General features: G+C 43.4%; 1 protein-coding gene and 1 long non-coding RNA gene across 6 annotated transcripts in view; one reads left to right on the top strand and one right to left on the bottom strand.

Moving 5' to 3' along the window:
• Positions 1 to 27,335, bottom strand: part of CSMD2 (CUB and Sushi multiple domains 2) — a 598,617-nt gene that overhangs the window by 25,627 nt on the left and 545,655 nt on the right. The window contains exons 54-58 of the mRNA XM_073902955.1: positions 23,782 to 23,955; positions 20,967 to 21,155; positions 10,279 to 10,452; positions 5,679 to 5,861; positions 928 to 1,104 (exon numbers count right to left, since the gene is read on the bottom strand). Coding sequence (XP_073759056.1) covers positions 928 to 1,104; positions 5,679 to 5,861; positions 10,279 to 10,452; positions 20,967 to 21,155; positions 23,782 to 23,955 — 897 coding nt within the window. The remainder of the gene's footprint in view (positions 1 to 927; positions 1,105 to 5,678; positions 5,862 to 10,278; positions 10,453 to 20,966; positions 21,156 to 23,781; positions 23,956 to 27,335) is intronic.
• The window catches only part of LOC141374424 (uncharacterized), a 37,014-nt gene continuing 30,620 nt past the window's right edge, over positions 20,942 to 27,335 (top strand). For 4 of the 5 annotated variants that reach the window (XR_012381299.1, XR_012381296.1, XR_012381295.1 and 1 more), the window contains exons 1-2: positions 20,942 to 21,057; positions 26,722 to 26,953. This is a non-coding gene — a long non-coding RNA (uncharacterized lncRNA). Of the gene's footprint in view, positions 21,507 to 26,721; positions 26,954 to 27,335 lie in introns of all 5 variants that reach the window. The other variant, XR_012381297.1, reaches the window with a different exon arrangement.

Below are 27,335 nucleotides of genomic sequence, written 5' to 3'. Positions count from 1 at the left end.
AGACCATCCTTATTCAAAGCCCACTCCTCTCAGAGGAAGTACCTAGAGGGCTTAGTTCCTAAATGAGGCTGGGGCTCAGAGGGGGAAGTTTTCTGACCGAAGAGCCTGTGTTATTGGACCTCATAAGACAATTTGTCTGCTGAGGGGTGCATGTCACTACCTGCTGTTCTGCCTAGGAGGCCCCTGTAGGGCCAGCGGCTTAGAAGCAGGGTCTTGTAACCTTGCAATGGTCGTATCTTTGTTATGGTATGGAGTGAGGGTGGGGTACGGTGAGCTCTGGCCTCGGAAGAGAAGTGAACTTGACATGGGGTTTAGACAGAGCCCTGAAATCACAGGCTAGGGCTTGGAAGGGGACTGTGTTCTCAGATACCTTTATCTTGTCACTTCCCTCCATCTGGGACCCACAGTGACTTACTGCCCAAGGAAAAAGGTCTGGGGCTGCCCCAGAGAGGAGCTGGGAAGGGGAGCAGTGGGGCTATACGGAGGCTTGAGAGCCAGGCTGGGGGGTGGGGTGGGGGAATGGGTCCAAGACCGAGAGGAACCCGTGAAGATGGTGGATGGTGGGAGCTTTAGGATCAGGCTGAGCACGGGGAGTTTGCTGTAAAAGAGAACAAGAAAGCCCAAGGAGCTAGCGAGAGCCCGAGGAATAGCAAATACATATATTCTCAACCTCCCTGAGCCTCAGTCATCTCATATGTCAAGTGGACTGTGGTGGGAATCAAATGACATAATGCAAATCAAATCAAACACTTAGCTCAGTGGTGGTCAAACAGTACGTGCTCAATAAATAGACACTCTCATTCGGGGGTGAGTCCCCCCATTGCAGTCAGCCTTCCCAGTCTCCCGCAGACAGTCTTCTTCGGCGGGGAGGAGCCCGATCGCCTTGGCCACCACTCGCCACGGAGCCCAGAGGCCCTGGGCTCTCACCTATGCACTCCGGGTCACTGCCTGTCCAGGTGCCATTGACGGAGCAGTGTCGGCTGAGCAGGCCCGTGGCATAGTAGCCCTCCCGGCACTCATAGACGATGGAGCTGGAGAAGCCCAGGCCGTCACTGAACATGACTCGGGCGTTGCTCGGAGTCCCGGGGTTCCCACAAGAGATCACTGGGAAGCCAGAGGAGTGCATTAGTCACGAGAACAAGGGTGGGGCGTCACCCGGGGGGGGGGGGCGGAGAGCGGCCCAGAGGGCAACCCGCGGGCTACGTCAGGACCCTGAGGAATGAAAGGCCTCTCAGGCTGCTTTTGCGTCTAAGCGTCTGGCCCCCAGAAGGGAAGGAGAGGTCTGAATGAATTTTTTTTTTTTAATTTCTGAGACGTAAAGACTAATTATTTTTATTATCCCACCTAAAATTGTAGACAATTCCTTAATATCACCAAATATCCAACCAGTGCTTAATTTACCTCAGTTGCCCAACCCCCCATCCTTTTTTTTTTTTTTTAAAACCGTTGATTTGTTTGAATCATGATCCAAATATGACTTTGGACAATCATGCCTCTAAGCCTCTTTGAATTCAGAGATTCCCGTTCCCTCTCCTAGAATTTATCTGTTACAGAGGCATTTCTCCAGTGCAATTTCCCACTTTCTAGATGTTGCTAAGTGCACTGGTGAGGTGCTGTTCCCCATGTTGCTCTGTCCCCTGTAATTCCTGTAAGTCAGGTTCTGCTTCTTGGCAAGGGAACTACATAGGTGGTCCTGTCTTTCCTACTGCACCACATCAGGAGGCACGGAATGTCTGGCTGTTTCCCTGTTCATGATGTTGAGGCTGATCGAATGGGTTCCGGTTAGCCCACCTCATCCAGCATTACAGAATTCCCATTGGTTGTTCACTTAATGGTTTAAGCAGCACTTTGATGATTGTTGACCAGATTTGTTATTTCATTAAGGGACAGAAAATGGTGATCTAATTCTATGATTCTTTCTGAATTAGCTAGAGTTCTTTTTTTAATATTTGAATTTCAAATAAATAATGAATCTTTTTTTTTAAAAAATATTTTATTTTATTTTATTTGCTAGAGTTCTTTAATAAAGAACTTGCCCATCATCAAATATTTGCTTTCCCTGAAATACAGTTCATAAAGGAAGGCTGGATAATGTTTGATTTTCTTTCTTATCTGATGTCAGAATAATGGTTTGGTTTCCTAGTAAGCTCCAAAGATGATGGATAGTCATTTGGACTCGTAGATTTAAAGTTATTTTATTATGTTGCCATCCATTGCCACTATTATTCTTTTTAAAATTTATTTAAATTCAATTAGCCAAGGTATAGCCACTATTATTCTTATTGATGCTTAAATTATCCCATCTTTGGCTGGGGGGAGCCTCTCCATGTTGGCTTCTGTGTTCCTTTGACATGATCCCACTCGTCTATGGTAGATTTCTTGCTGGAGTAACACTATGCTCCATGTTCATCTTGTATATCCTGCCCCAGTCCTGGAATCAGCCATTTCTCTAAAGAGCTCTGGTTTCTTTTAATGGAGAATGGCTTTAAAAACCATAAGCTGAAAATTAAGGGTACTCATTGCTACTGAGCTGGTCATTGATACTAGACTTTTAGAATGGGTAGAGAGGGGAAAATAACTTTTTAGGTTGAAAATTCATTATGAGTTTATGTTGATATTACCAATCCAAATTTAGGATTAAGAGTCTTTCCTTAAACTGGAGGGTGTTATGCTGAGTGAAATAAGTCAATCAGAGAAAGACATGTATCACATGACCTCACTGATATGAGGAATTCTTAATCTCAGGAAACAAACTGAGTGTTACTGGAGTGGTTGGGGGTGGGAGGAATGGGATGGCTGGGTGATAGACATTGGGGAGGGTATGTGCTACGGTGAGCGCTGTGAATTGTGCAAGACTGTTGAATCACAGATCTGTACTTCTGAAACAAATAACGCAACATATTTTAAGAAAAAAGGAAAAGAAGAAGATAACAGGAGAGGAAGAAAAGGGGAGTATGTCAGAGGGGGAGACGAACCATGAGAGATGATGGACTCTGAAAAACAAACTGAGGGTTCTAGAGGGTAGGGGGGTGGGGGGATGGGTTAGCCTGGTGATGGGTATTGAGGAGGGCACGTTTTGCATGGTGCACTGGGTGTTATGAACAAACAATGAATCATGGAACACTGCATCAAAAACTAATGATGTAATATATGGTGATTAACATAACAATAAAAAATTAAAAAAAAAAGAGTCTTTCCTTAACTTCTTTACTTTTATATCTCTTTAATGCTAAAAATCTTGGTTCTTAATGATAAATGATTTTAATTTGTTTTCAAAAAGTTTCAGGATAGTAATATCAATATTATTACTAATAATATGACTGCTGAAAAACAATTTAAGATTTCATTGTCATTCTCTTTGTCCTTAGGGCACAATATGCCATAGTCAAATTCCACTTTTTTCAAGTCAGTTGAAATAATTCTCTGGATTGTTAAATCACCAATTTGATGAGTAGTTAGGTTCATTTGTTTTCATTTTGATTTTGATATTTAGAGATTGCTTGTTTCTAATCTTTGATTTAATTTACTTTGCCAAGTATATACAACATTTATGTGGTCCCAAAGTCAAATCTACAAATAATTCCTACATAATGAGCACAACAGACAGGTCTTAGCACCCATGGATTCAACAAGTATTTGTGCTGCCTAGGTGCTGGGAACGTAGTTAGGAAGTCATGTCCCCTGCCCTTCAGGAGGCCAGTCCATCTTAAGGACGTACTTATAAATAGCTGAATTAAAATAGGATGCAATAAGTGTTTTACTTGAAGGAAAAAACACACTAAGAAGGGAGGAGCTTATTGGGGTCAAAGATAAGAATCTGAGTTGTACTTCGAAAGGTAAGTGGGAACTTGTCAAGGAAAGTCATGAAGAATTGTGTCCATATCATACACACACTCATCTAACAAACATTCACTTCCAGGTCTAAATTCTTAGCCACCCGCTTTCTGTTCCCTGAACACTCCTCACATGTTGACTGACTCCATGCTGGGATCTGAGTGGTATGAAAGGGGACCTGGGTCACAGTGGATATTTGAGAATGCACTAAATTCTCTCCCTGCCAATATACTCTCCCACTACCACAGACCTCTTACTATGCCTACAAAATCCTATGGAAATAGGGGTGCCTAGGTGACTCAGTTGGTTAAGTGTCTGACTCTTGATGTCAACTCAAGTCTAGATCTCAGGGTCCTGAGTTCAGGCTCCTGCTGGGTGTGGAGCCTACTTGAAAAAAAAAAAATCCCGTGGAAACTAACTTTGCAAAAACACCCTCAGAAAGGCAGGACTTTAGGCAGACAAGTGGGGGAGGGGGTCCCTGCACTAGTAGGACTTACTCCACAACCGCAATTTCAAGGGCCATTCTCTGACCACTGCCTCTTATCTCTTCAGCTCATACCCTCTGGGATTCATTCTCTGGTGATATTTTTGGTTCCAATGGGACCTATAATCCATGTATCCTACCACTTTTTCACTGTCCCTTACTCCACTCATAAACCTGCTCCCACCTCACCCAGCATAGATGCCAAGATCCATCATAATCGCTGCCTTGCATAAACCCTTTCACTTGCCACTTGCTGCCAATGTCTTAGCTGCCTGATAAAACCTCAACCGTATACCTAATGCTTCACCTACCCAAAGGCTACACCTATGGGGCAAAATGTGGCCTGAACAAAAACACAGGCTAATGCTAACCACTCTCACTTAATTAATGGCCTTTTTCCTTAAGTGAGCCCTTGGTGCTGCTGGCAATTATACATTTCCCTATTCGACTCCCACGCCCCCCTTGCTAGGTGACTCTTTCCATATGGTCTCCCTCCTCTTCCAGCACCTTCTCACACACCCTTACTCTCAGCAGTTACACTGATTCCTAATTAAGAGAGTGCTATGCAGGCTGTATTTTAGAGAGCAATAGAGAGATCCTGGGAGCAGCTACAAAAGGTTGGACTCTGGGGAGAGAGGTTTTATTTATTTATTTGACAGAGAGTTCACAAGTAGGCAGAGTGGCAGGCAGAGGGAGAGGGAGAAGCAGGCTCCCCACTGAGCAGGGAACCCAATGCGGGACTTGATCCCAGAACCCTGGGATCATGACCTGAGCTGAAGGCAGATGCTTAACCGACTGAGCCACCCAGGCGTCCCGAGAGAGGTTTTAAAATAAAGTTATTTTCAGAAATTCAGGAGTGTGTGGAGAAATCTAAATTTCCCCACTGGAGCTACCTCAGGAAACCCCAGTAGGGACTTCTATTACCTTTAAATGGTCTTTTAAAAATGAGATTTGTATTTCTTTTGGCACCTTGGATAATTGTTTAACAGTCTCTTCCCTTAAACTAAACTCTAAGAGGGTGAGGTATGTTCGTCTTGGCACTGTTGTGTCCCCAGCACCTACTATAGTATTTGGCACATAGTTGTGGGAGCTGTATGGGAAATAAATGAATAAATGGGGCTAAACTTAGTTCCTTCTGGTTTCTTCCCCTCTTAGGTGAGGGTGGGGAATATGTTCATCTTTGGATTAATAATGAGCATGACTGAGGACTATCTATTGACCACTATCTTCCAGGCTAAGGGTTCCAACGGGGCCACGGATTTTGTCTGCAAGGGTGAGGGCAGGTGCTTGGGAGCAGGCAAATGGGGGACGAGCAGCTGGGGTGGACAAAGGCGAAAAGCAGAATGGTCACATACATTACCTCCACACTCAGGTTGCGTGCCGCTCCATGAGCCGTTGGCTTGACAGGTCCGCTCAGATGATCCCCGGAGCGTGTGGCCAGCCTCACAGCTGAAACGCATCAGGCTGCCTGGGGCAAAGCTATCCCCCAAACGGATGCCGTGTGCTGGGATCCCCGGGTCACCACAGATTCCCATGCTGGTTCCTATGGACCAGAACCAAACAAACCCTGTTGTTTTAGCATGGAAGAGTTGGCAGTGGGGACGTGAGAGAGATAGTGGGTTGGTGCTAAGGGGAGGCTTTGGGCCCCAGAAATAAGGGGGGTGAAAACTGATTGTGTGTCTTACCCCAGTTAGTTGGACCCTACTACCTGCCTTACTACCCAGAGGTCAGAGAATATAAAGGTCTGAGGTCATGGGTGAGTCCCCGGGGACTGCACAGCAAGGGAAGAAAGCAGACGGAAGGCTCTGTGGTAGAGATCAGGCCTTTGCTTTCTGGCCAGTGCCAGTGTGGAATGTCAGTGGTCCAAGCTGGCCACATCTCCTCCTCCTTCCTTTTACTTCTTCTCTACAATATCTGCGGATTCTGCGCCCTCTCTGTCCCTGGTTCCAGCATCTTAAGCTCACATGCCCAGCATTCTCTTGCCCCAACTATTGTGAGAGTCTCCTAATGTCCCTACCTCCTAAACTCTCCCTGTAACCCATCTTCCACTTTATCCCCAAACCTTGACAACGAAAAACCATCAACCATCTGATCTTGTTTCTTTCCTACTGAAATGTCTCCACTGGCTTCCCATAGCCTGTGGGTTAAAGTCTAAACTCCTTAGTGTAGTTTTGTCTTCTCAACAGCTCAGCTTGAATCTGGATCTTGGGCCTTTCGTTGAGGAATCCCTATTCACCAAGTATGTAACACAGGTGAATTCTAGGTGAAATGTTTTGGACTCTCTCATTCCATTCTTTCTTTGGCCCTTGCCTCCTGCTACATTTCTGCATTCATCTGGGTCCTGATATTGTACAGACCCACCCAAGAGAGTGATAAGGACCCAAGGGGTGGAGGAGGGTAGAGAACAGGAGACGAAGCCACAAGGTCGAGGCTTGTGGAAGCCAGCACCCCTCATAATACAGAGTTGTATAGGAGACATCATTAGATCAGACTAGGCCATGGGAAGCATGAAGAAGGAAGAGGAAAATGAAGGAATAAATGGCAACTTCATGAGAAGACAGGGTGCCATCTGATGTGGCATGCATCTCCTCAGGAACCCACATGTGTGGGCATCAAATGCTAATGTCTGAATAAGCACGTTTAGTTTGTTGGAGTAAATAAATGTTTAAGTCAGGTATAACCCACCACTTACCATTTATGTCTCTTCTTCTCGATCATGGAATTATTTCCTTTTCTCATTTAGTCTCAGACTGTGAGAATACTTACTATATGATCCCATGTTGCTCTCTACCAAGGAAGGGGGATTTATTCAACCTTCAACTCAAACATTTGGAAAAAGAGGGCCCATCACACTTGGCTAGATTTTCTTCTCTCTTGGAGTTTTCCAGGGTGTAGCTAATGCAACAGGCTGCACTGGGTCCCCCTGAAGGCAGTTCTGATGGTGAGTACACAAACTCCCACACTGGCTAGGTGACCTTAGCTGGAGGTGCACTACTGAACAACAGGCCTGAGGGTGGAGGTCTCCAGTCCTGGGAGCTTATTCTGACAGAATGGTCCTCACTGTAGCGTTTGGGGCTCTTTTTTGGTGATATAAAGGAGTCTGAGACACAATATTGTACCACAGGGGCACACGGTAACTGTTGGTCCTCTACTGAGGTATATCAGCAAATGATGACATTACAGAGGTGGACAATGACCAACCTGAAGGATGTCTCAAATGCTAGAAATCTCTGCATGTTCTGATGATGGCCCACACACTTATAGCCTGTTATGCATCATCTGTATGCATGGGCATACAGAATGAGGCTCAGAAATGTGACCTTGGATTTCTGAATGCATATTTCTTAGGACTGGCAGGAGACAGTGTTGCAAAAGATGATATCTGTAAGTTTTAGGAAGGGAGGAATTATATTCTACTCACAAGAGCACCTCCAGTGTTACTTTCTAATCACTTATTCTTCACATCTCTCAGTTTCTTATCTAAAGCATTTAAAACTCATTCATTCCTCAGCCTTAGCATTAATATAATCCCCTCTAATCCTGTCCTCAGAGGTCACCAGCAAAACTCTGCCCATGATTCTGGTCTCCAAAGTGTTTGTCATCCTTGATGGATACATGGGAGAAGTGACTGCAAACTATTCTTCAGAATATTCATCATCAGGTATAAAACAGCTGAATGCAACATATCCCATAATGAGTGGGGTCCATGTCCTCTGAAGGTTCCTTTCTTGCTTTTCACTTTTTCATGTTCCTAGAGAGTCAGCTTGTTTCTAGTCTCCCTTGACCTTTGATGTGACCAAGGAAGAGTCCCTTTTTTCACACAGAGGACTGGTATTTGGGAAGTCACAAAATTATGAAATCTCAGGGCTGTAGGTTTTCTACCTTAGTTTTCTATCCCAAACAAGAACTGTTTCTGGGGTAGGTCATTTCTCAAGTAGGTCATTTTCCAGCATCTGCTAGCACAACTCCAGAGAAGGGAAATTACACTGAGGAGAAAAGATTTTGGATTCCATGCCTTGGGCCAGGAGAATCGCGGTGTGGTTGGGTTATATATGTTAACAGGCAGGAGAGGCTCAAGGTTTTCTTTATGGCTTCTTTCTCTTGTACTCTGCAATTCCCTTTCCCATGGACAACAAAGATCCCCAAGATAGATAAAATAGGCTTTAAGAACACCATTGGCCCAATGCCCTAGAGAAGTGTCTAGAGGGAGAAACTATGTAAAGGGACAATTCACAGAAGAGACTGGGGCAAATGCGTGCTTATGCAGGCATTTGGATGGGAAATGCATGACTTTCCTTTTTGGAATGCCTTTTCCTCCTGGAACTTGCTCTGTGGGTAACTCAGGAAGCCTCCATATACATACAGGACTCTGTCTTCTCCATGCCATCCTCCCCAAGTCACTTGCACCAGAAGTCCAAACAAAATGAAGTTAGGGGCCTGGTTAATAGGCTTTCCTCTAGTCCAGGCTAAAGGAGTCTCCATGGCTAATACATTGTCCCACCCAGTTCATAAAGTGAGTGATTAATGAGATTAATAAAGGTGAGGGGCCAAAGTCCTGGGTGGTGATACAGAGTGATGTGTCTGAGATTGTCCTGGGCAGCCAGAAGCCCTTTGAAACAGTGGCCAGCACTTGAGGAATTTCTTCTTTCTGAGGAGACCTAACCAATATCTGGTTCAATATTCTGGCAGTGCCCTAAATTTTGGGAGACAGATCATCTGGGAACTCAGACTGCAGGAACAGCTACATACATGTCTTGTGGGTGAGGTCCCAAATCAAGGAGAAGGCATCTATAATAGGAGGAGGTTGGGATTCTTACCTCTAGAGGGGCCCTGGCATGGGAAGGGATAGGGGTTAGTATCAATGCCAAGGTGGGCCCCCTGAGAAACATAAAGTTACATGAGCAGTTGCCTTCCTGGGGTCCCCACCTCCCACCTAACCCCTGGGGGGGTTAACCCCCCAGGTTAACACCTATGGGATCCCTTCTGGGGCCAGGAAGGCTCATCTCAAAGGAGACCAAGTTCAGGGGTACTAATTTTTGGGTTAGTGATTTCTGTCGTTGGGACAATTCAATTTCAAATATTTTGTTCTGTTAAGATATTATAGAGGAAATTCTGGTTTGGATAATATAGACACAAGAGCTTTGGCAGTTTCTTAAATTTGCTCTTTGGATAGCATCTGTCAGTATCCTCATAGAGATTAATAGTAAAACAAATATATTAATAGGAAAAATCTGAGACTGGTGTATAAGGGCAATATGGGAGACCTGTATCCCACTAGGCAGCCTAGACATAAGACAAGTTGGGGAGGCAGTGATAAGAAAGAAAAGGAAGCAGGCTGGGGCCATGGAGTCCCAAACAGGAAAGGAAAGAACACAAGGGTGGCGGGGTGCCTGGGTGGCTCAGTCGTTAAGCGTCTGCCTTCGGCTCAGGTCATGATCCCAGGGTCCTGGGATCGAGCCCCGCATCGGGCTCCCTGCTCGGCGGGGAGCCTGCTTCTCCCTCTCCCACTCCCTCTGCTTGTGTTCCCTCTCTCGCTGTGTCTGTCTCTATCAAATAAATAAATAAAATCTTAAAAAAAAAAAAAAGAACACAAGGGTGGCTTTAGATCTGGGCCCAACAACAGGGAGGCTCGGACTCTTCTCAGAAACTTATGGAAACAGTGTCTGGACAGGACTCTGGCCACAGGGGGACCTCACAAACTTGCATTCTCCCTAGTTTTGCAATCTCTGGGTTGTATGGGCTTGGCCAAAGGAGACCAAGAGAGGAAGCTGGTCTCAGACCACCAAAGGCTGAAGTTCGATTGGGACCTCTGATAGCTGTGTTCTCTGCCTATGAAATGGGGGTCGAAAAGGTTGGCTTCCCTCCTGCCCATCTGTCACACTCACACCTTGGGAGCTTGTCCCATCTCCCCCCAGCCAAGGGTTCCATTGGACCCTGCTCCCTCATGCTAGGCTCCATACCTGAGCAGTGGGGGAGGGAGCCAGTCCAGTGTCCATCCAGCCCACACATACGGGTGGCATTTCCCACCAGAGTCCTCTTGCCGGTGCAACTGTAACGCACGACTGCTCCCACAGTAAAGCTGTCCCCGGACATCTGGGCATGGGGTGGGGAGCCTGGATGGCCACAGGACACCACTGTGGGGAAGAGCAAACATCAGAAACTCCGCAAAGGGATGGATTGTCATCACAGGACATAGGCTTTCCATAATGACAGGCAGAGAAGAAGAGAAAGCCTGGGTTATCTTTTGAAGTTTGCTTTCTGTTGGCACGCCTACCCGGCATCAGCAGACAATGCCTACCCACCTTGCCGTACATTTTCCGTATCTGTGAAATGAAGAGTAATACCTGTTGTTTTAAGAGTTAAATGAGATAATACATGGGAAACTGTTCAGCATGTAGCTGGTATGCAATAATATCTGTTTCCTTTCTTCTTTGCCTCTTGTGCGCACCTCTCCCTATTTCCTCACTGCTGTAGGACATACCCAAGGTGTCTCTGGCAGAAAGGTGGTACACATAGCAAACATAAGACAGAAGAGACAACCTGTCATCCTAGGACAGTCTGCATTGGCTACAGGTTCCCAAATAAGGGCCAGGTCTAGTCTTTTTCCACCTGCATCTTACAGATGCCCATATCAATTGTCCCCAACTTGTCCCCTTCAGTCTGCAAGTTCCCTGTCCTGAAACACCAAATTGTAACTGAACACCAGTGATAAGATTAGAATACCAGATTATCTGATGAAAATGAAAACCCTAGCTTCAAAAGATATATGCACCCCATGTTCACTGCAGCATTATTTACAGTAGCCAAAACATGGAAGCTACCTAAGTGTCCATTGGCAAATGAATGGATAAAGAAGATGTAGTGTCTATATACAATGGAATATTATTCAGGCATAAAAGAATGAAATCTTGCCATTTGTGGCAACATGAATAGACCTCGAGGGCATTATACTAAGTGAAATAAGTCATTCAGAGAAAGACAAATACCATATGATCTCACTTACATGTGGAATCTCAAAAAAAACCCCCAAACAATGGAGCTTTTAGATACAGAGACTAGATTGGTGGTTGCCAGAGGCATGGGATGGGAGGTGGGCCACATGGATGAAGGGGGTCAAAAGGAACAAACATTAATAAGTCACAAGAGATAATGTACAGCATACTGACTATAGTTACTAATACTGTATTGCATATTTGAAAATTGTTAAAAGACTAGATCTTAAAATTCTTAACACAAGAAACAAAATTCCAAAGCTGTGTTTGGTGATGGATGTTAATTAGATTTACTGTGGTGATCATTTCACAATGTATACAAATATCAAATCATTATGTTGTATGCCCAAAACTTAGGTTGTTTGTCAATTATATCTCAATTAAAAAGGAAAGATGAGAATACCAGAATTGAGATATACAGGGTAGGGCAGGGCAGTGCTCAACATCACTGGGTTTGCTTCCCATTGTTTTTGCCCCAGTTGATCCCGGGTTCTTTCATTTACCCAACACATATTTATTGAGTGCCTATTATGTGTTAGGCACTGTTTTATATGTTGGGAGAAGAATTTCTATGCTCTTACGGAAATTATATCCTAGTGGAGAAGAGAGACTATAAATTTAGAAAAATAGGTAATTCTAGGGGGTGTTATGAAGAAAAATAAAGCTCCATCAGGAAAAAGGTATTCAGGGGTGGGCTGTGAGTGTTATTTTTGAGTAGTGTGGTTAAGGAAGATCTCTTTGAGGAGGTGTCATTTGAATAGTGATTTGAGTGATCTAAAGAGGCCAGTCATGCGAGATTTACAGGAAGAGCATTCTGAGGGAAGGGCCCCAGAGGCACAATTAGCTTGGTGTGTTTGAGGGATAGCAAGAAAGCCAAGGTTGCTGGAATGAACTGAGCAAGGAAAGAATGGAGGAGGACTTGGACAGACGGGTTGCTCAGAACCAGATCATGGCATAGAATTAGGATTGTATGATGGGACACCACTGGAGTGATGTGATTTGACTTTAATAAGATCATTTTGGCTACAGTGTAGACAACATTCCACAGTGTGGCAAGAAAGAGGGGGCTGTCACAGTAGTTTAAGAAGAGATGATAATGACTTGGATGGACTAAACCTTGGGGTATGGTAAGAGATCCTTATAGCCATTGCTTGTACCCAAAAAGGGCACAGGGCACAGCATGGGTGATGATCCAGACAGGTGACCAAAGGGATAGCATGTGAGTTGGGCCAATGCTGTTCCTGATGATGGAATTTTGGCCAGGCACAGGGATGGTATGACTAGGTCTTGGCTATCTACATTTCTCACTGTGGTCTTAATGTGTGTCAGGTCATGTTCTAAGTGCCTATGGTATATTATCTGCAGAGACTACTGTCAACAATTCCTCCCATCAAGGCATGGAAACTGTTTTGCTTCCCCTTGAATCTGGGCTGGCTTTGTGACCTGCTTTGACCACTGGAATGTGGTGGAAGTGACGCTGGGTGGGTTGTGGATTAAGAGGCCACGCAGCTTCTGCCCTCATTTTCTTGGAATATGACTGCCACCATGTAAGGAAGTCTGTCTTAGACTACTGAATGATAAGAAATTACATGGAGACAGTAGTCATGTGGAGAATAATCATGATGCCCCAGGCAACAGCTGGGACCAAGTTCCCTGACATGTGAGTGAAGCCATCTTGGATCTAGATTTAGATATAAAAATATGTATCTATACCTATACCTACATCTGTATCTCTGCAATCTCCCAGTGGCTATTGTTTCTTTGGAGAACTCAGACTGATACACCTGCTCAGCCTTGAATTTGCTAAGCCTTGAATTCTAAACTTATATCATTGTGAGAAAATACAAACAGTTGCTATTTTAAGTTTTGAGATGTTTGTTATACGCCAATAGATAACTGACTGGCTTCCCCCAGGGTGATGGATCCAAGAGAGCAAGGTGGAAGTAGAAATGTCTTTTATGACCGAACTTTGTAAGTCACACCCCTCCACTTGACACAGACCAACCCTGGTACAATATAGGAAGATACTACATAAAGGCATGAATACCAGTAGGTGGAGTCACTGGGACCATCTTCAAGGTTGACTATCTTAGCACTGTGTGAATATACCACATTTTTTCATCCATTTCCTGTTGAGGGACTTTTGGATTATTTCCTGTTGAGGGACTTTTGGATTGTTTCCTGTTTTGGGCTTTTATGAATAACACTGATAAGAACATTTTTGTTCATGTTTATTGATGTACATAGTACACATATATGTTGGCTACTTCTTTTTTTTTAATTTTATTTTATTATGTTATGTTAGTCATCATTCATTACATTATTAGTTTTTGATGTAGTGTTCCATTAGTTATTGTTTGTGTATAACACACAGTGCTCCATTCAATATGTGCCTTCCTTAATACCCATCACCGGGCTAACCCATCCCCCTCCCCGCCTCCCCTCTACTTCTACTGATTTCTGTGATTATAGTTGGCTGGTTGTTTTTCTGATGTTCTTATTTGGCTTTAAATTTTTTCTTTGGCTAATTTGAGGGTAGTGTTAAATTATGGTATTATCTAATAGTCTCAAAAAATGTATATGCAATGCCTGAAATTATTTATTTGTCACTGACTTGATCTAGGCCACTTGGGTATCTGTAAAATTAGCAACCAGAGTATACTCTATTGTTTTATTCCTTTTCTGTGGTTTGTTCTTTTAAAGGAGGAATAAGTCAACCACAAAAATATTTGTGACAAAAGATAAAATAGTATCAATACCATTTGGTTGCTGTGGGTAAGGAACAACAGGAAAAAGATATAAGATAATAATAAAGAGGAACAACTTATATTCAGTGTGTATTTGCATACAAATCAGGGAGGTGAAGAACACAGAGAAGGTGATTAACTGCTACTGCATTTCTCAATTTGTCAATATAAAAACATTTTAAAAATGTTTTTAATGTTCATGCCCATGTCCATATGGGATCTCCAAATCCTGCAGTGGCTGTGTAATTTATAACAGCAAATTAGTTAAAAAAATTTTTTTTAACTGCAAATAAGTTTAAATGTGTACATAAAAATAGGCAAGACAGATATTTAGCACTGCAAATAATATCAGACTTTCTTGCCTTACACAGAATACATATATAACAGGGGATTGAGAAAAAAATATAAAATTTTAATTAAGCAAAAAACAGTATCAGAATTAATGGTTGGGTGTGGGCTATGCTGAATCCCACAGCAAAAGGAAAAGGACATCATGCTGGTTCCTAAACCCCAAGTATGAGGGTTATACTAATGGCTGGCCAGCCTCCAGGGTTTCCACTGTTTTCTAAAGCACTTTATCAGGGAAAGAGCATATGATATAGACCTGGGTCATACATTTTCCTTGGTCCCTGCACATCCATGCCAATTAAAACAGTTTGCCTTCGCCTGGAAGGAACAGCTGATTTTCATTAACTGAACTGATCAGATGTATATGTAAAGTACTCTACAATTTTCCATAAGCCTGTTCACAGGTACTTTGGTCTTCCAGAAGTAAAAATTCAGTTAGCCCACTAAAATAATGTCATGATAATCATGAAATAGCAGTGAAAATGGTTTTACTGGGAGTCATTTGGGATCGAATAGGCAATGAAAGCTCCTCAGGGTCTTGTGTTTTTGAAATATTCTCACAAAATCTAGGGAAAAACGTCTTTACTTTCCCCCCATCAACAAGTGAATAGTCTAATTGGGTTCTTGTGTTAGTATATCATCTTTCTGGAAGTCCTGCTGAAGCTCATATTCAGAGTGAGTAATAATCATTGCTGTCCTGGGGAAACCTGCTCTAAAAATAAGAGCAGATCTGCCTCTTGGTTTTGGTTTCTATTTGGTTTCTATGTCCCTAACAATGATAGAAACCAGTGGTCTCAGTAATTAGTGAAGGCAGAGTTTAGCACCTTGTAAATCCTAACGAGAAAAAGAAGTTACATTTGGTTTCCTGGAGTAAAAATTATCAGCAACTATTGAGCATTAGTCATTTGTTTTGAGAGATAATGGCTAGCCTGTTTCTAGGCTTTGGCTTCTATAAGACTAAGAGCCTGGTTCATGGTTCCTGCAGATTAAGATCAGCCCAATAAGAGATTACAATGGAAACATAATAAAACACATGAGAAATAAGTCACCATAAGTGAGAATCAGCAGAAAAAACAATAGCCAAATTAGAGTCATAAAGATAATGATATTATAATGATTAGATATGGAAAGCATTATAAGTATATCTAATATGTGAAAGACATAAAAAGAATACATTTATAGAGGAAACACAATGGAAATAATCAAGCAAATTTGAACAACAACCAAATAAAACATCTCAAATACAAAAGAAATAACTGAAAATAGAAACTCAGTGAACAGTTAAACCTCAACTAAGACATAGCTAAAATGATAATTAACAAATGGTAGGACAGACAAGCTACCTATGAACAATTTTTAGAGATGAACCATGAGAGACTATGGACTCTGAGAAACAAACTGAGGGTTTTGGAGGGGAGGTGGGTGGGGGGACGGGTTAGCCTGGTGATGGGTATTAAGGAGGGCACATACTGCATGGAGCACTGGGTGTTATATGAAAACAATGAATCATGGATCACTATATCAAAAACTAATGATGTATGGTCACTAACATAGCATAATAAAATAAAATTTTAAAAAAAGAACAAATTCATCTATGTAGCAAAATAATGAGAAGATTTATAGGTAGAGGTGAAAAGCCCACCAAGCCTAGTGATAGCGGATTATCCAGAACAGAATTTTACTTCTACTTTAAATTAGTTCAACCTAAAAGACCCCTAATAATATTAATGTAACTAACATGGAGAGACCCGGGGAAATCTATCAGAGATTGGAAATATGAATGAGTTTCAGAAACACAGAGAATTGCACAAGAAGGTCTAATGTTGGAGTCCCAGAAGTAGTGAAGGAAGAGAATGAGGCGAGACAATATTTATAGAACTCCATAGCTGAGAATTCCCCAGATGTCAAAAAAATCCAGGAAGCATAATGAATTCTAAGAAGGATAAATAAAATAGCTAAACATAGTGTAAAAGAATTCAGAATACCAACAAGAAAGAGAGGATCTTAAAGTCAGTGAAGTAAAAAAAAGACTACCTAAAAGGTACAATGATTAGATTGAAAGCAGACTTCTCAGTAATAGTAAATGCCAGCAAAGTCCACCAAGAGCAATGTGTCTACTTGGACTTCTGATCCAGCTAAATTATCATTTAATAACTACAGAAAATGCAGAACACCAAAGACAGAGACAGACTTTTCAAAGGAGTGAAAGACTGATAGCCGACTTCTCCATAGCAATAAGAGGTCAGAAGATATTAAAAAGATTTCTTTAATGGGCTGAGAGAAAACAACTGTCAACCTGGATTTCTAAACCTACCAAAAATATCTTCAAAAAATGAGGGACAAATAAACATATTATAGACAAACAAAAACTGAGAGTGCTTGCCACCCATAGATCTTCAATAAATAAGATTCTAAAGGATGCCCTTCAAAGAACAGGCAAATGATCCATGAGGAAGGACAAGGTATAAGAAGAAATGAAAAGCAAAGAAAATGGCAAATATGTGGATAAATCCAAGTGAACAATAATTGCATAGAACAACAACAATAATACATTGTGGGTTTAAAAAACAAGGCAAAATTAAGATATAAGAAAACAATAATGTAAAAGTCAGAAAAATGTAAATGGAGTTAAAGTGTTCTAATGTTCTTGTACAATACAGGAGGAAGAGAGATTAACTTTAGACTTTGATAAGTGAAGTGTTCCTGCTATAATTTCTAATGTAGCCATTAAAATGTAGAGCATATAACTTACTTATTAGCAGAGAAGAAAAAAATGGAGTTATAAACATAGTTAATCCAATAAAAAAGGAGAAAAAAAGAAATGAGTGGGTAGAACAAACAAAACGCAAAATAAGATGGTAGATTTAACATCTATAGGTCAGTAATTTGACATGTTTAAAGTGACCAAAAAAAAAAAAAAAAGACTTTCAACCAAGAATTCTATAGCTAGCAAAACTATCCTTCAAACATGAAGGGGAAATTAAGACATTCCTGGATAAACAAAGGCTGAGAGAATGCACCATTAGCAAACTTAGAAAGAAATTCTTAATTATAAAGAAATTCTACAGGAAGTCTCTCAGGCTGAACTGAAAGGACTTGAAGGTACATGCAGAACTAAAAAACTCTGGTAAAGGTAACTACATAGGCAAACATAAACTACAGTATAAGTGTATTTGTTGTTTGTAATTTTTCTTCTCCTAGCTGGGAAATGGCATGAAGCAATAATTGGAAATCTGTGTTGATAGGCATGCAATGTCTAAAAATGTAATTTGTATACTAGTAACAGCACAAATGAGGGGGCAGGCAATGGAGCTATGTAGGAGCAAAGCTTCTGCATACAACAATACTAATTAAATTAGTATTAATACAAAGTATGTTGTTATAAGTTAAAATGTTAATTGTAATTTTCAGAGTAACCACTAAGAAAATAACTTAAAAAACCCACAGTGAAATTACAAAGAAATTAAAATGTTACATTAGAAAAGATCTATTTAATGAAAAAGAAAGTAGCAGTAGGAGAACAGAGAACCAAAAAAACCTCCCAACACCCCAAAACTAAAAAACACAGGACCATAAGATACATAGAAAACAAACAGCAAAATGGCAGATGTAAAACCCACCTTATCAATAATTACATTAAATGTTGATTAAACACCTAAAGACAGATATTACCAAAATGGATAAAAAACATGATCCAACCATATGCAGTCTAAAAGAGACATACTTTAGATTCAAAGACACAAATGGACTGAGAGTAAAAGATGGGAAAAGATATACCATGTGTACAGCAACCAAAGAGAGCCTGGAGTGGCTATCCTAATATCAGACAGGATAGATTCTGAGAAACAAACTGAGGGTTGTGGAAAGGGAGGTGGGCAGGTGGATGGGGTAACTGGATGATGGGCATTAAGGAAGGTACATGATGTAATGAGCACTGGGTGTTATATGCAACTAATGAATCATTGAACACTACATCAAAAACTGATGATGTACTATATGTTGACTAATTGAGTTTAAATAAAAAAATTGTCATTAAACACAAAAAGGACATTTTATAGTGATTAAAAGGATCAATCCATCAATAAGACATAAAAATTATAAACATATATGCACCTAACAACAGAGATTCCAAATACATGAAACAGAAACTAACAGAATTGAAGGGAGAAATAGGCAAATCAACAATAAAAGTGTGAGATTTCACTACCCCATAGAACAACCTGACAAAAGATCTACAAGAAAATATAGTGACCAATGCTATAAACCAACTAGAGCTCACAATCATCTGGATAACACTCCACCCAACAATAGCAGAATACACTCTCTTCTCAAGTACACATGGAACATTCTCTAGGATAGGCCATGTGTTAAGCCATAAAATAAATCTCCATAAATTTAAAAAGATTGAAGTTATACAAAGTATGTTCTCCAAACACAATCCAATGAAATTAAAAGTCAGTAACAGAAGGAAATTTGAAAAATTTACAAATAATATGGAAATTAAACAACCACTCCTAAATGATCAGTAGGCTAAAGAAGAAATCGGAATAATTAGAAAATACTGTGAGGTGAACAAAAATGAAAACAAAACATACCATAACAGTGAGAGCAGTGCTCAGAGAGAAATTTATAGCTGTAAATGTCTACATTAAAAAGAAGAAAGATTTCAAACCAACAACCCAACCTTTCCTCTTAATAAACTAGAAAAAGAAGAGCAAATTGAATCCAAAGCAAATAGAAGAAGGGAAATAATAAAGTTAATGGCAGAGATAAATTAAATAGAAAAACAATAGAGAAGATAAACAAAATAAAAAGTTGGTTCTTTTAAAAGATCAATAAAATTGACAAATGTGGGGGGTTCCTGGGTGGCACAGTCAGTTAAGTGTCCAACTCTTCATTTTGGTTCAGGTCCTGATCTCAGAGTCATGGATTGAGCCCCGGGTTGGGCTCCACGCTCAGCGGGGAGTCTGCTGGAGATTCGCTCCCTCTTCCTCTGCCCCTCCCCCAGCTCTCTCTTAAATAAATAAATGAATAAATGGACAATTTTTACAGAGAGAGAGAGAAGAGAGAGAATGATTCAAATTACTAAATAAAGAATGAAAATGGGGACATTACTACCAATCAACCTTACAGGAATAAAAAAGGATTATTGAATACTATGAACATGAACAGCTGTATGCAAACAAATTAGATAATCTGGATGAAATGGACAAATTCTTAGATGTACACAGACTACCAAAACTTACTCAAGAAGAAGTGGAATACCTGAATAGAATTATAGCAAATAAATAGAATCAATCAATAATCAAAAAACTTTCAAAGAAAAGCCTAGGACTAGATGACTTCACTGCTGAATTCTATCGAATTTTTATTTTTTTATTTTTTTACAGATTTTATTTACTTATTTGAGAGAGAGAGAGAATGAGAGATAGAGAGCACGAGAGGGAAGAGGGTCAGAGGGAGAAGCAGACTCCCTGCTCAGCAGGGAGCCCGATATGGGACTCGATCCTGGGACTCCAGGATCATGACCTGAGCCGAAGGCAGTCGCTTAACCGACTGAGCCACCCAGGCGCCCTCTATCGAATTTTTAAAGAAGTAACACCAATCTTCCTATTCCTAAAAACAGAAGAGGGACATTTCCCAACTCATTTTAGAAAGGCAGCATCACCCTGATACTAGAGCCAAAGACATCACAAAGAAAGGAAACCACAGACTGATATCCCTTAGGAACATTGCTGCAAAAATCCTCAACAAAATACTAGCAAGCGAAGTCCAGCAGCAGATTAAAAGGATTATATTTGTCCAATATATATACAACAAATATATTATATTTGTTCCCCGAACACAAGAGTGGTTCAACATATGAAAATCAACCAATGTAATACACCATATATTGATAGAATGAATGGGGGTGGGGGACAACATGGGCAGAAAATGCATTTGACAAAATCCAACACCATTTCATGGTAAAAATGTTCAACGAACTAGAAATAGAGGGGAAAATTTTCACTAGGGATAGAAGGGAAATTCCTCACTCATAAAGGGAATTTACATAAACTCTCCAAGTAACATCATACTTAATGGTGAAAAATTGAAAGCTTTTCTCCAAAGACTAGGAGCAAGAGACAGATGTCTGTTTTGCCACTTTTTAAAAAATTATTATGAAGTAGGCTCTATGTCCAGCCTCCAGAGTCTGTGGCATTTCTGCTTCAGTCCTTCAAAAGAAAGGGGGTCATGTGTTGTTTTTCTGGAAAAGTAAGGAAGGGATAAGGTAGGAGACAGTGTCGCGCCAGGGAGCCTGTTGTAAAGGAAGGGACCCCCGAGGGCTGGAGAGGAAGGAGAATAGGTCTCTGGCCTGGAAGAAAGACAGTGCATGAGTAGGTGTGGGAAGTAACCCAACAGGGGCCCAAGGAGCAGCCAGAGTGACTGTCATTGTGATGTGACACACACACACACACACACACACACACACACACACACACACGAGGGAGAACATTCTTGGACGTGGGACACCCCGTCAGTCTGCACGGGGGTCACTTGGAGTAGATGACATCTACTTACAGAGGCACTGGGGGCGGGGACGATCCCACGTGCCATCCCCCTGGCAGCTGAGCACCGGGGTGCCCAGGAGGTAGAAGCCGTGGTTGCACTGGTAAGAAACAGTGGTGCCGTAGCTGAACCTGTGTGGGCCACTGGCACGGACTTGACGAATGCTGTTTTCTTGGTGCCCAGGATCTGTGCAGTTGATGACTGTAAGGGAATGGGACCATCAGACACAGAAACCCGGATGTGAAGATTTTCTTATGCTTTTAAATGAGAATTCCTAAGTCCCAACAGGCATGCCTTCCCAGTAGGGCAGAATTTCCAGACCGAAACTGGTAGCACAGAGCCGATCCTGCCTGGGAGGGTGAGCTGGTCCTCAGGCTGCTCTACGTCCTGATCACTGACCTTGATCACCTGGTTAAGGGATTCATTCTTCCACGTCAGCTAGACTCCACGTCCCTTGGAGAAGCCTTGCCATCTCCTCCCAGACTGGTTAGCCTCTCCCTCTGCAGTGCTCTCCTGCACAGACCTCTACTGCTAACTTTATCTGCCTTGATGGTGAGTTGTTTGAATACATGAGTCCCTGGAGGGCATGACTCCTTCACCTCTGGGTGCCCCATCCCTGACAACAGAGGTGTCTGAGCTGACTCCAACAGGGGCTGGTCTTTTTTGGAAACTGTTTTAACCACTTTGAAGAGTATTTCAGGGAAAGATTAATATCCTGGGGGATAAATTCGACTGCTACATGCTGAAAGTGTTTCCAAAGCAGCTTAACTCAAACTCAGAGGGATATTTTAGGATAATGACAGTATCATTCATAAACCATGATGTGCGCTTTTGCTTTCAAATCCTTGCCATTGTCTCCTAATCATCATTTAGGTAGGTAGGACAGGTATATATTTTTAAATCTTGGGTAAGTTTTTGAAGTATAAGGTATTTTTACCTTTGATGAGCCCCTCTGAGGCTCAGAGAGGTTGGCATCACAAAACAAATACTTAGTATGTATTGATTCACACTCTTGATGGCCGTACACCAAGTGCCAAGCAGTGAGTTGGGCAGTAAAGATACCACGGAATTTTCAGTCAAGAGTAGGCTTTCTCTATCTTGGCACTATGACATTTTGGCTGATAATTCTTTGTTGTGGGGGCAGTCCTGTGCATTATAGGATGTTTAACAGCATCCTTGGCCTCTACCCACTAGATGCCAAGAGAAGCCCTCCAGGGGTGACAATGAAAAATGTCTCTAGACCTCTGTCCCCTGTTGGGGCAGGGGGATGGATACAATCATCCCCAGTTGGGAAGAGAAAAGAACAAACCAGCAATTATTTTGTTTGATAAGCACTCTGATAGGGGTAGCAGAGAATGTTCCAGAAGCACAAAGCAGTACTTCGAGAGCCCAGTGCGGGGTGTGGAGCAGTAAGGTCTTCCAAGAAGGGGAGGTGTTCAAGCTGGTTCTCGATGGTTGGGTCAAAGTCATCCAGACCAAGGGGGACAGAGAAGAATGCATCTGAGGAGACTGAGGGAGTGCCCTGGGTTTGTGACACGGCACGTTCCATAGGACTGGAAGAGGCTCAGCGCAGCCAGGCCCCAGTACAGAGGTCAGGACGAAGCAGAGGACAGTACCTTTGTGAGGGCACTGGGAAGTCTGGGAAGGCATTTTTAATAGGGGATGACTTGATCAGGTTTGCGTTTTAGACAGGTCACTCTGTCAGCGTAGAGAATGGGCTGGCGGGAACAGGACCGGCGGCCACCACTTCTAAGATGTTACCCCGGCCCTTGGATTCCAAGACCAGTCCCTGAGCTTGTTACTCTGGGAAGGGACTGGTGGGGGCGGGAGCTAGAGTTACAGGAGAATTTGCATCTTGTGTTGCGGAGATGGAACACGGCTTTCGAGAGGGGATGTGGGATAGCAACACCCCGCCAGCAGCCAAGTTCTAAATTCTTTCCTGCCTCAGTAGATGATAGGAGGAAGGCACAACACCAGGTCATGACAGTTGTTCCTGTGTTTTCTGGAACCTTCTTTCACTCAAGATGGCATCTTCAAATGTTACCAGAGGGATGTTATTTTAGGGTTAGTTGGGATGCATCTTGATTTACTTGATGAGTTCTTTAACACCAGTTACAAATGACTTGTCACACGTTGCACAGCCAATCACTGTGCACCTGCACATACTGCAACGAGGAGCCAATCGTCCCAGGGACTCTGTGCCCTCACAACTATGAAGACTCAATCCACCCCCAGGTCAGGGCGGGACTCATTCATGTTCTGCCCGCGTTGATGCTCCACTCGGATGTCACGGAGTCGGCCAGGCTCTTCCTGGTACAAGGCAGCTCCATTTGCCCCTACTGCGTGACCAGACTCGAAAAGCTTTAGAAACTATTTCCTAAGTCGTCCAGATGGGGTCAGAATACCCTCTGCACAGAGTCTGCCTCTTGAGTTCTTGAATTCTGTTCTTCCTCCCTGCTTCATCCCAACCCCTATGCTCTCAGCTTTGTATTTTTCATTCTAACTTTCCTGCTTTTTTCTTTCATCAGGAATGGGGCTCTATAGGATAATGATGAGTATTTGTTCTATGCAATGTAAACGAGAAGATTGCTTTCCATTTCTATTTTGAAAGGCACACATTTTTTTGCTGTACTTATATAACCAGTGATGAAATCTTGACACAGACGTGGCTGTGTCAAGGGGTTGAGAAAATCCTCATTTATGATGCTCCTCTGCTCTCAGTTTTCCCTATCTGTGTCAAAATCATGCCAGGACTGAATCCTCTGGGTCACATAACCCCAAATGGCAGCAGTACTGGGGGCCAAGTGGAAGAAGAAGGGTGACTCACTTCTGCAGGTGGGCAGCATGTCGCTCCACTGCCCGCTGGCCAGGCACTGGGACCTAGCGGCCCCCTCAGCCACATACCCGGGGTTGCACACAAACTTGACCACGTCGTTGAGGTTAAATTGGTTGCCCTGAGTGAGGCCGTTGATCGGGTTGCCTGGGTGTCCACAGGTAATCGCTGCAACCCAAACAGAAGAGAGGTAAGACCTCCTATTATTCCACATCCCCCAAAGCTCATCCTTTCCTCACCTGGTATTTCTCATGCCCATGAGTGAAGTTCAGCCCTAAGTCTAACTATAGTCTCTTTAGCAGCAAAATTTTTATCTCCTGAAATCAGCATGTGGATGCACCTCCTTCCGTGAAGGCACATCTGTAGCTTGGACAAATCGAGAGAAATCATTCTGTGACTCCGCATGCGGCCTTTGGCCTGGATTGTAGGTCTGTCGTCCGGGTAGTCAGCCCTGCCTCCTTCTCTCTGCCTCTATCCCCGTGGCTCACCATCTCCACTCTCCATCTCTGGATGTGATGACTACCCCTTGGGGGGTTCAGACCCAGCCCACTTCCTGGGCCGAGCTTGACAGAGCCAGAGTCGGTACTAACCAAGCCTGAATGGAGGGGTTGCTCCCCCTGCCAGCCTGCACGAGCCAAAGCTGTCGTTGAGAGCACAACCCTTCCCCTCTATTCCTCCCAGATGAAGGAGTGATTTCTGGCCTTTCTCTGTGCTCTTTTACTTACTTTGGCCCAGGTCGCGTGGAGTGGCTGAACTGTGCAATTTGGGAAGAATGAGCAGTCATGCTTGACCCAGTTCTGCCCCCTTCCTCTTGGGACCTAGTGACTATGGACAACAGTGTTCTCTGCTGCTCCTCTGGGGGCAGGCGCTCCCTGACAATGAAGGGATGCCGGCCCTGCATGTTTCTCTGATTGTGTGAATCCACCCCATCCTGGGTTTATTCAGCAGACCCTACTGGGCTCTCACATGAAGCTATTGCTTCCGACTTAGGCTTTATTAGTAATGAAAGTGATATTTTGGCATCCATGCAGGATTGTATAATTTCTTCAGCCACGGCCAGAGCACTAGTGGAGGACCTGGTGCCAGCAGGCCTGGCCCCAGAGTGCTCGGGTTACCCCTCTGTCCCAGCTTTCTTCCTTCCTCCTAGAACTGGAGTTCATCCCTCCACCCAGGCACTGGTCTGCCTGAGATTTCTCCAATAGAAGTGCCTGCTCCAGAGCCTTGGCACCTGCTTTCCCCTCTGCCAGAACATGCCTTGGCTCCTGCCCTCACATCCTCAGGTCTCTCCTCAAATGTCACTGTATCAGGGAAGCCGTCCCTTATGACCCAATAATCAGCCTCCCCAGCACTGCTCAGGCCCCGTGACTTCTCCACTTTTTTCCACAGTAACTGACACACTCCACATGTAGTTCTCCGTTTGTTCATTCCTTATCTCCCTCCACCTGAGGTTAAGCTGCACGAGGGCAGGGTCTTTGGTTCACTCCTCGCTACATCCTTGGGGTCTATAGCAGTGCCTGGCATGTAGGAAGAGCTTGATCAGTATCTACCGAGTGAAGGAACATGTGAGTGTGGGAACAGAGGGATGACAGGCCTTCTGCTTTGCTCCTTAGTCCTTCTATTGAGCACCTGCATGGTACCCCAGTCTCTCTAGATTGAACTCTCGGGTGATGTTTTTGACAGGACTTTCCCTTGGTTCTGGATCCTGAGGCTGAGAAACCATGAGGAATGTTTTCTTACCCCAACAACTGGATCCACAAGGAGCCCACCCCAAACACAGATGGTGTGACTGTTGATGGGGGGGGCAAGGGCAGACAGAGCCCAGTTTTTGCTGTGGCCAACTCTGGTATCTGTCTGGGTCTGTTCTCTTGTGTAAGTCTTAACAGTAGCATCATTGACCCTAGTGGCCAGAGCTGGGCAGAGGGGGACACATGCGGCTAGCAGACTGCAGGGGTTCGAGACTGCCCCGCGTGCTGGGACAGGAATGGGCTACGGGGGCCAGCAGATCAGGTCACCAAAGCACCTGCAAGGGAAATGGAGGTGTGGTCAGCAGGTAGAAAAAGAAAACTTGATGGGGGGGGTGGGAGTGTCCCTGAAGCCACAGGGAGAACCTCAAGAAATGTCAGATACCCCAGAGAGCTCTGTTTCTCTGGAGACCCTGGCTGGTACAGGCTGCAAAGAAGAGGTGGAGAACACCCACTAAGAAGGAAAATCGAGGTCTTTGTGAAGCTTGAGGGCTTCCCTGGGGCTTGAGGGAAATTAAGAGAAAAGAAGGGTAAGCAGTATGGAGGAGAGAGTTAAAAGCAGATTAGGGTCACTAAGGAGGCAGAAGGGAGGAGATCCAGGGATGGATGGAGGGCACAGCCTTGTGCCTGGAGAGAGAGATTCTTCTACGGAGGTGGTAGGGAAGGGAGAAGGATAGACGTGTGGGTGGGAAGCAGGAGGTAGAAGGAGTTAAGTGTCTGATGGCTTCCATCATCTCTGCAAAATAGAAAGTGAGGTTATCCAATCAGCTAATAATTATTGGGGTCTATCTGCATTATTTTATTGAATCTCCACAACCCTGTGACATAGGTCCCATCGTCATCCTCAGAGAAGCCTGGAGTCTTGCTCAGGGGCACAGTTTCTAGGTGGCTCACCTGAGCTCCGAACCCAGCTTCTGTGACTCCAGGCTGTGTTCGCTATCTGCCTTAGCTGTCTGCTGGGAAGGCAGGTGGAGGCAGTGGAGGGCGGGGTCTTCAGGAAAGAGGTGAAATCGCGCAGAATGTGTGGGAATGGACAGGAGAGCTACCGGAGGAGATGTGGGATTGCCGGGAAGTTCTGAGAGTGATGGATATGGACACCTTAGATTGACACATGGTGATGGCTCACACAGCGCCGACCGCAGGGTCGTCACTTATAAATACTTGTTCTTTTCCTCTTGCCTTCCTCCTCCAGATGCCCCCACTGCTCTGTGCTCCAGGACACAATGGGGTTTGGTCCAAGGGGTCCTGGATTCTGTCATGTGGTAGCATCGACTGCACCATCATCATAACGACAGCAAGAGCATCTGCTGCACGCCTCTCTCAGGCACTGTTTGGACTACTTTGGGTCCGGAAGAGCATTTATTTAATCCTCACAATTCTCCGAAGTATCTGCTTCTTGTAGAGGAGGAAACAGACTTAGGCAGGTAAACTAACCCATCTGAAGCCACGTGATATGGGGTGGGAGGTCTGGGTAGGACCCAGGCAATCGAGGTCCGGGGTCCAAGTGTCCAAATACTTTACTATACTGCCTTTCAGTGCATGCCGGGTTTAGAATCAAACATCTTTAGGCTTAGGCAGACATTCTCCACTTGTTTTCAGACCCCAACATTCCCTAATATTTATAACCTAAATCTCCACATGCATATTCTGTGCCAATTACTTGGAGGCATCTGAATTTGCATCTTCTGGATAAAACCAAATGTTTTGTTCACACCCATCTGGAAGAGTGACTGAATATAGATGGGTCTTGCTTTGTGTAAACCTAATACTTAAGCAGCTATTAAGACTAACTTTTCACGCATTGCT

This window comes from Callorhinus ursinus, unplaced genomic scaffold, assembly GCF_003265705.2.
Source record: "Callorhinus ursinus isolate GAN/ISIS: 27379988/994484 unplaced genomic scaffold, GSC_fseal_2.0 scaffold18, whole genome shotgun sequence".
Classification (NCBI taxonomy): Eukaryota; Metazoa; Chordata; class Mammalia; order Carnivora; family Otariidae; genus Callorhinus; species Callorhinus ursinus.
The sequence above is the reverse complement of the archived record's forward strand: the minus strand, read 5'-3'. Positions and strand labels throughout refer to the sequence as shown.